Source organism: Papilio machaon, chromosome 11, assembly GCF_912999745.1.
Source record: "Papilio machaon chromosome 11, ilPapMach1.1, whole genome shotgun sequence".
NCBI classification, from domain to species: domain Eukaryota; kingdom Metazoa; phylum Arthropoda; class Insecta; order Lepidoptera; family Papilionidae; genus Papilio; species Papilio machaon.
Genome location: NC_059996.1, coordinates 4,920,407 through 4,930,310, shown reverse-complemented (window position 1 = coordinate 4,930,310; position 9,904 = coordinate 4,920,407). Strand labels below are relative to the sequence as shown.

The 9,904-nt window shown below is 31.8% G+C and overlaps 1 protein-coding gene across 1 annotated transcript; it reads left to right on the top strand.

Moving 5' to 3' along the window:
* Positions 1-1,440: 1,440 nt before the first annotated feature.
* Positions 1,441-8,466, top strand: LOC106719587 (solute carrier family 22 member 4-like). Its single transcript, XM_045680099.1, has 9 exons — positions 1,441-1,444; positions 1,565-1,853; positions 1,933-2,036; positions 3,147-3,301; positions 3,690-3,858; positions 4,365-4,500; positions 4,638-4,946; positions 5,754-6,067; positions 8,231-8,466. Exons 2-9 carry the CDS (start codon positions 1,611-1,613, stop codon positions 8,433-8,435), a joined length of 1,635 nt encoding a protein of 544 aa, XP_045536055.1. The 5' UTR covers positions 1,441-1,444; positions 1,565-1,610; the 3' UTR covers positions 8,436-8,466.
* The last annotated feature ends 1,438 nt before the right edge of the window (positions 8,467-9,904 follow it).

Here is a 9,904-nt window from a genome sequence, read left to right as displayed (position 1 = left end):
ATCTCAGACCATACATATCAAAGATGACTGTTTATAGGATTTAAACTGGCCTGACTTCCTTCCTGCTTTCTAAGACTTCGATTATTGATTAATAAAATAAAAGTAATAACAATTTTTGTGGATTCATTTGCAAGTTTCATGGTCAACCATTTCTCATATAAATATGCATGCCAACATTCCAGCCAATTATAAATAAACCTGCATCGTGTAAAGAAGATGTTTAACTTGTCATCACTGAATTCCATAATTAACAGAATCAGTTATTACACCAATAGAGTTGATCTCACAGCGTATATTTATTCAATTACACTTATCACTTCTAATTAGATAGTCATTGCAAGCCTTATTTTTACACTGTTTGTGTAATGACAGTTGCTTTGTAAATATTCTAACTGCTATTTGATTAATGCTGTCATGATTAATACGGTTATTAACGGAAAACATAAGACAATGTATTTTCTGTTAAGTAAGGTATAATGTATTAACAGAATACATACCCATAATTACAACACAAGATATCATTTAGATTTGTTATCTTTTATTTATTTGAATATGTAATTACTGTTGTACTGGAAAACATTTTATTTGGCTATGTTTGTGTTACTGTTACAAAGAAAACCTTCGAAGGCATATAATTTAACTATATCTAATTATATAAAAGAAAGTCGTGTTAGTTACACTATTTATAACTCAAAAACGGCTGAATCGATTTGACTGAAAATTGGTGGGCAGGTAGCTTAGAACCAGGAAACGGACATAGGATAATTTTTACCCCGTTTTCTATTTTTTATTCCGCGCGGACGGAGTCGCGGGTAAAAGCTAGTTTTTTTTATAATAAATAACACATTAAATACCGTAACATTGTAATTTAGCTAATAAACAAAATACGTACAATTCAAGCAATTAACGTGATATTAATAACTACTTTACGAATATTGATTGCGTACAATAAGTGCATTTGTACGAAAACACTTCAAACATACCTTAGCTTTAAGGAAAATTTAACCAGTTCAAATCTACAGAAGTTACTCAACGTATTTACCTCTAAAATATATTTACCTAACATAGTTGTTTGCTAATGATTTCATTTACATACATACTAAATGCCTTTTAACTAAAACCTCATTACTTATTATGTTAGAATTGGTAAAGTTGCTTCTTACTTATCTATAAATAATTAATCCTTGACAACAATAGTATCTTTATAATGTAAATACGATTACGAATCTAGACAGCCTAGCGTTATTGACAGTAGTTATACAATGCAGATATGTCTATGTACGTAATTTATATTTGGGTGACCATCAATAATAAGTTAATAATATCCACATTTGGTACTCTTTAATTCAGCATTCTACCTAACAAAATCCATTTTTAAGAAAGAACAAGATTTTTCCCGATAGTTGAATTTAATCGACTTTAAAAAAGAAGACCCAGATTATTCGTTAGTTGCTACAATTAAACGACAAACAAAGTCTTCTAAAGTAGTATTAACTGCTAATAGGGGAAATAAAAATGTATTTAATGTAATGTACAGCATACATAATGCATTGTTTGTTTCTAGATTTGGTACCATATATGAAGACGTAACGACCGATGTACTTGGTCTCATGGGAACTTGGCAGTGGCTTGTGACGATGTTACTGACCGTGCTAATGATGCCCGCAATGTTAAACCAATATGAAGATATGTTTCTATTGAAACCGAATAATATAAAATGTATATTACCAGAGATCCATAATATCGCCAACTCAAGTTTGTGTTCTTTCACGATTTTAAATAACATCACCGAAGAGGTTAAATGTAACAAATGGCGTACAAAACTTTTAGGCATAATTTGGCGTAACAAATCGGTAAGCTTAACGTACGTAATAACTAGTATATTAAATATGCATATACTTAAATTTATATACTATTTTTTATTTTTAATAGTGGCTAATATTCTGCGATGACAAATTTAAATTACTGTCAACGACAATAATTTGCCGATTGGGTTTTGTTTTTGGCTGCATTATATTCGGATTGATTTCCGACAGGTAATTTTGTAAGATTCATGAGTATTATAAAATAACACAAGCAACAAAAATTATTCTAGAAATTAACTTGCAACAAAGAAATTGGCTCCACTTCCGTTTTAAAAGTATGATATGACACGATAACCCTGAAAGCTTCATAAAAGGATGTCGACATTGCACCAAATTTAACAAGTTGTCGTGTTACACTGCCGAAATACACATTAAAAACAAATAATATAGCTATCTCATTTTACAAATGGAGAATGAAAGGGACGTCAAGATATTCTTGTACAAGTGAAAACTAATAATACGAATGTTTATATACAAATTAGCACTAAAACACTTAAATTGGGCTCGTAAAGGGTATTGGCGGAAGCGGTTATCCTCGAAAATATTTTTATTCTTGAACCTTACCATCGAGTAACATTACGTCTGTTACGAGTATAAGATTTTGTTATATGTGTATGTTATAGCAATATTTTATATATTAAGCAATATTTATACACAGTCCTTTTAAATAAATTTATGTTTCTCCATAATGTTTAAAATATATTATAACATTATTTTTAGAATAATTATAGTCTGATCTTACATTTAAAGACTTAACGAACAGTTACCCTTTTCGATAAGATCTTTACAGGTCCTTGAATTTAATACGCCTTCATTCTTCATAGCTGTCGCCCGCGCGGAATTAAAAAATACTTAATAAGTAGTCTATGTGTTCTTCCTGATGTTCTATCTACATCTGTGCCAAATTTTATCAAGATCCACTTTGAGCTGTTCTGAAAATAACTTTTAACAAACATACATCCATCAAAACATTCACATATAATTATTAGTATGAAGTATGATAGGAATCAGAATATTGAACAGTAATAAGAATTCATCGCGCTTCATTGGAATTATTTTTTTATTATACTGATCAATAAGCGATTAATACATAAACATCATGGACGTAGTTAATTTGTAGTTACTCGACCATTTATATCGTTGTAAAACATGATAAAGCAAATTTTATAATACACAAATGCCTTAATTGAACAAAAGAAACACCAGAGTTTTTTTTGAACTCCGCAAAGTTGTTTCTCGATGTGGTTCGTTTGTTTAATAAAAAGCCCTTTCCCTCACTAGCTTTGGAAGAAAAAGAGTAATAGCCATAAACGTTGTTGCTGAATCAATTTTCGGATTAATTTTGACGTTTTGTGACTCCGAGGCTTGGTTTCACCTTTTAATATTTTTAAGATCTCTATTCGCAAGTGGTTATTTCTACACAGGAATTGTACTTAGTAAGTTATCCATTTCGATTGATTACATGTTCTTTAATAATTTTGTACTCTCTATTGTTTTGTTTCTAATGGCTTAACTATTTTGCTATTGTTTCGTAGCTAGTTCTCGTTCGTCGATTAATTGTCACATGGAGACCGTGTGATGCAGAAATAGGGCATGTTAAACATTAATTGCCTCCCACATGCTGTCATGCAATAAAATATTATGCATATGTTATAGTTTGTAATTGTTGATATTTTTTAAACATGTTCTAATAAGCTATGCCCATAAAAGTAGTATTCCAAAAATATTCACAGAAAAACGGACTAGTTTCAATTTTATTTCAATTGCTTTTACACATAGACCAACGGTAATAGTTAGTGTCATCATGCACAACTTTACTTTCAGTTTCTGAAATAGCAAGCAACAGTTGGCGAACTTATCTGATCACGATTGTTACTCTTCCGAGGGTGTTCGCAATCGCATACATCGTGCCCTTGGCCAACAGTTTCCCAAATTTGGAAACATTTAACTTCATGGCTTGCGTATTCTGCCTTGTGTGTATCGCTTTTCTAAGGTATTTTTTTTATTTCTTTACCACTTATATATATATAAAATATAGTAACAAAACAATCCTAATGATTTAATAATAAAAAACATGAAACAATGTATTTGAACTTAATATAAATATAGAAAGGTCATCGAACCCCTCAGAGAATGCATTGTTGATACGATTCGCTGCCGTAAACACAATAAAACTTATAATACTCAGATAAATTAAACAATTTATTTTATAAGTATTATTAAGGGTTTTCTGCAAATATAGTAAAAAAATCCAATATCATAAAAACTAACCTTTATATAATACTAGCTTTTACCCGCGACTCCGTCCGCGCGGAATAAAAAATGCACACAAAATTATGTCCGTCTCCTAGTTCTAAGCTACCTCCCCATCAATTTTCAGCTAAATCAGTTCGACCGATCTTGAGTTATAAATAGTGTAACTAACACGACTTTCTTTTATATATATAGATGAAAAAAAAATGTTACTCGAAGGCACTTTATACATTTGTCACATTTCAGATGGCTACCGGAATCACCCCAATGGCTTTTATACAGTCGAAAAATATATTTAGCTGAAAAAATTCTATTCAAAGCAGCTTTGAAGAATAAAATAAAACTATGCAGCGATTTTAAAATAAGACCTGTAAACCACAAAGTAAGTATATTTACATTCCTAATTAGCATTAAACAGATTAATCCAAATACATATTATAAATAATACCGAATATGATTGAATTGTTAAAAGCTTAAGTCATATCGATAGTGTATCACTGTAAAATTTTAATTTTTTAGGCCTACAACTGCCTAGATGAAAACAGAACCTGCATAAGCATATTCTACACTTACAATTCAAGAATAATTGTGATATTTTCATTAATATTTTGGACCCTGTACAACTTTTTGTGGAGTTTTTTGTACGTAAAGACGTGTAGTGATGGCCAAATGGTATACATGGACGTGTTGGTTTTCTTTGGTATTCTAGAATGTATTACCCTATTGCTTTTGAAGAGGTTTAAGTTAAAACATCTTTTGTTGATAAACGTTACAATTATGGGAACTTTGACCACTTGCATTCTTATTATTAACCGGTTACAAATAAAGGTGAGCCAAAAGATGTATGAAGAATCCAATCTTACTAATATTATAAATGCGAATATTTGTATGGATGGATGGATGTTGGTTTGGAGGTATCTCCGAAACCGCACAACGGATCTTGATGAAATTTATCATAAATGTAGGGCATAGTCTGGAAGAACACATAGGTTTCTTATAAAGTTTTTTTAATTCCGCGCGGACAGAGTCGCGGGCGACTGCTAGTGAAAATATAAATATAAACCATTAAAAACAAAACAGAAATAAGGAAATGATCCAGTGATTTGCAATAACAATGAATCTTATTCATAAATGTTATTTAATTAACTTTTACTGGATAATTTTATTAGATGAATAGTTTCTACAAAGTAATCTAAACAACAATTAAATTTATCTTTTAATTTACGATGGCAATAGATAATTATTATGTACTTTATGTTCTATTTCTACCATTAATTTGAATAATTCTTTGATAAGTAGATATTATTTTCTTTCAAGTTGTTAACCTTATAAATAGATTTAATTTATTAAAAGACGCATAATTATAACAATACGGCAATAATTCAAATTGACAACGCGAATAATAAACAAAGACATTAAGAAAAGTTTAAATAAAATAATTAACTAATAAATGGATTTTCGCTAGGCTTTACCATGTTACCGTTTCATTGTTAACGATTTTGTCCAGTGTTTAATTAATTCAGGCTTCATTACTATTCTCTCATTCTTAATCGGAGTGTTATATGGTGTGTAAATAATTATAATAGTATTGTTAATGCGATTATTCAATGAAATAACTAGTTTAATTATTTTTAGGATACAAATTTTGGTTTCGTATATTCCGCTGCACTGAGCACAGGCATGATGGGACACGCTATACTTCTTAATATTACGTCACGTCTTTTTGCCATCAATGTCAGAGCAACAATCTTCGGTTGCTGTCACTCTTTTGGTCAACTGGGCACTATAATCTGTTACTTGCTGTACCTACTAAATTATGATGACCATAAATCACTAATATTCGTTCAAATCGGAACAACTTTTATATTAACAGCACTATGCTATGTGATTCCTGATGTTGATGGAAGAGAACTTCCTGATATTGTTGAAGATATGGACTACTTTTCTGAGTAAGCGATTTTTACATACATTTTTTTAACAAACATTAACTATTTATATACGTCTCAGTACATTTATACGCAAGATAAACAATTTGGGATTTGAAAAATTGTCGAATCTGTTGTTTGCAGTTTGCATACACCCAGTTGACATAAAATGACGCAGTTAAAATCGTCTTGGTTTAACAACCTAAATAACTTTTCGCCGTTCAAAAATTATTTTCTCTTTATTAGCCGACTTCAAAATGAAGGAGGTTATCAATTCCTTTGTTTTTTTTTTTTTCAATTATATTATCTTCTAATATCAATAGTTAAGCCACATAAAGCAGGAATTAAAAAAATTAAGCAAACCTTCTTTTGTTTTTTTCTTGAAAAGAACACGTGCAATTATTACAATGAAAAATATAACAAACGATTGAGTTCACAAATATATTTTCCCTTAAATTCGACACAAGGCCGTCGAGCAAATTAGTGAATGTAACCCGTACTTCGCAATCACGTAAATCTCTGTATCAATTACAAAGTTATAATTGAAACATTTTGTAATTTTACTTTCATAAACTGACATAATCAAAACAATAATTGTTGCAGTATTTGTCGAATATTGCAGAAATCAAAAATGTACATTCCGAGTTAATGACTCAAGTAATGTTAAATATTTACAATTACATTTGAAACAATCCGACCTAAAAATGTTAAAGCCTACAGAAAAACTCCCATCCTAAAAAGTTGGACTGCCTGGGGGAAATCACATCGCAACCATTTAGATTATTTTGTTGCTCTAATACATTATTCTTTTCGCGCATTATTGTGGAATCTTACTACCCTTCGCAATTTCGTGATAAATTATAGATATATTAGGTCCTTACATATGAAATTGGCGTTTTGTATGGGAGGAACAAAAAGTCGAATATTTTTTAATATAATATATTTAATTAATCAAAGTATGAACCATTATTTTCTATGCACTTTTGCCATCTCATAGGTAGTTCATTGATCCCTTTACTAAAAAAACCAGTCGGACGGGAATCAATAAAATCTTTGAAGGCGATTTGGACTACCCCATCGGAGTTGAATTTTTTCCCTTGCAAGAAGTTATCCAAATTTCGAAAAAAATGGTAATCTATTGGAGCAAGGTCCGGGGAGTACGGAGGATGTCTTAGACTTTCCAATTGAAGCTCTTCTAATTTAGTAGCCGTCTGTTGCGCAGTGTGTGGTCTAGCGTTGTCGTGAAGCAGCAGTGGCGTGGAGCGATTGACCAGCCTAGGTTGTTTAGCCGCTAGCTTTTCCATCATGGTTTGCAATTACTGACAATAGACACCAGCCGTAATAGTCTGGCCAGATTTGAGAAAACTGTAATGAACAATACCGGCACTAGTCCACCAAACGCTTGCAAGTAACTTTTTTGGGGTTAATTTTCGCTTGGGGCAGGATTTGGCTGGCTGGCCAGGATCCAACCATTGCGCTGAGCGCTTCCGATTATCGTAAAGAACCCATTTTTCATCACAGATAATGATTCGGTTTAAAATGCCTTCATTATTGTACCGGTTTAGTAATGTAACGCAACAGTCGACGCGCGTTTGCCGGTTTGCTTCAGTCAATTCGTGAGGTACCCACCTTTCAAGCTTTTTAATCTTCCCAATTTGCTTCAAGTGAATTAAAACAGTTTTATCACTAACATCGCAGCCTGCAGCTAACTCGGACGTGGTTTGCGATGGATCCGCTTCCACAATAGCCTTCAACTCTTCATTATCAACTTGAGTCTCAGGCCGTCCACGGGGCTTGTTCTGCAGATCCAAATTTCTAGAACGAAAACGTTGGAACCAAAAACGAACTGTGTTTTCTTTTGCAACAAGACCGTCATACACATCATTCACCCTTCGAGTCGTTTCCGCAGCACTAGTGCCACGGTGGAACTCGTACTCGTAAATAATGCGATATTTTAAGTTTTCCATTCTGTAAAATGAGTGACGCAAACAGAAAAAAACAGAAGAAAAAAAACAAATGAATGACGGTCATCGAACCACAAATACATGAGTCTATAGCTGTACAAATTTGAATGTGGAATTCCTTAGCAAAGAGGAGAAATTCGTGATTAAAGTGGCCAGTACGAAAAACGCCAATTTCATATGTAAGGACCTAATATTTATTTTACGTGCGTCTTATGTTCAACAGATTATCCAAACCTCTACGCTGGGTGACACAAAAGACGAACTCACCTTCGCAAGAGGAGGTGGAAATGAGAATATATTCATTTGGCAGTACAGTCAGAAATTTATCAGTCAACAGTCATTCAGCAGAAAGAATACCAGCACGAGCCATCGGTTTCAAGAATTTATGGCAATCTCTTGTTTCGTCCATACGGCACGAATTGCGGTGAAAAAACTGACAGGCGTTTCATTAAAATGTTTCAAGGCGAACTTTTTATGTTTTTATCACTTTAAAATTTTATTTAATTGTTAAGATTTTTGGTGAAATTAACACGGAAACGATCACTAACTACATAAAAATATAAAGGTGCTGTAAGAATAAAATGTATAGTTATAAATTATAGGATTCAATTCTTTGAACATAATGAATCATGAAAATTCTACCCAAAGACTTTATTATCTTCGTGTAAAAACATTTTGCTCACTGGCAAAGATAATTTGAAACATAACAAGCTCTTTCAATATTTTGAAAATGTTATGCAATAGACACAATCATAATGTGACACGGATGAACCAATGAAAGGTCGAAGGCCATTACAACCTTATCAAATCGCCAAATTAAGTTATCCATAACATAACCAAGTTATACAAATGTTTCCGAGAGCAATCAAATACTAATTTGAAACGATTTTGAAAAACTATGGAGTTTGTTAACATAGTTTAGATCCTAGATTTTAACTCCATTGTGGTCCAACATTGTTTTTGTTACCAAATCTGGCACACGATTTCTTGTTCGATTTTCAGTTTTAAAAATAAATCATTAATTTTAGTTTTTTGACGGTCTTTCCAGTAACATTCCATCTGACGTCCGTATTACCAAATTCATCATTGTGCTCATCCTAATCCTTATCACGATACGAAGGTGCTTGTCATGCTAGGCCCACTGCTATGTTTTATTTTTTCTGGTTGACACAGAAACTGCCAGGATTTTTCGAAAGGAGGTTGGTTAACGGGTTAAAGGGTTAACGATGTGATGAGGTTTAATTATACATATCATACATAGGAATTAACCTTATCTAGTGCAATATAAACAAATATACCAGCAGTGTTAATTAACATTTTATTATTAGACTACTATCGGAGGTCCGTTGTATAGAGCATTGTCCTTACTAACTTTTGCATGTTGATGTTTAATTCAATTCTCTACAAGATTTATCTATCTACATATTTACGAGATTTAAATATTTGATGGGCGTTTGACTTGGAAAGATAGAAAATAATCAACACTTCAATAAGTGAAAAAGATAACGAACGAAATCCCTACGAAAACTCTCGTGTATCTGGGATTGATTCTGTTAAAATGACTTTAAAACAGAAAAAAGATCTATTATAGACAAAAAACCACAAAGACGCTATCTGTTCTTTGGTGAAAATTGTTAAGATCATTTTAAATTTGGAATTATTTTGCTAAAAATACAATAGTTTAATCTATCATATATTTACTTGATTACTTAAACTTTAAGATAGGGTTAAAGACAATATAAAAAATAAAACAACGAATACGTACTAATATTTATTGATATGACATCTGCCTTGGTTCATAATTTTTCTTAAATTTATGTTTATTCATTTATTTTATCATCAACTTTTTAGATACAATTAGAGTAGAATAAAACAAAAAAATTACCTCGAGTCAAAC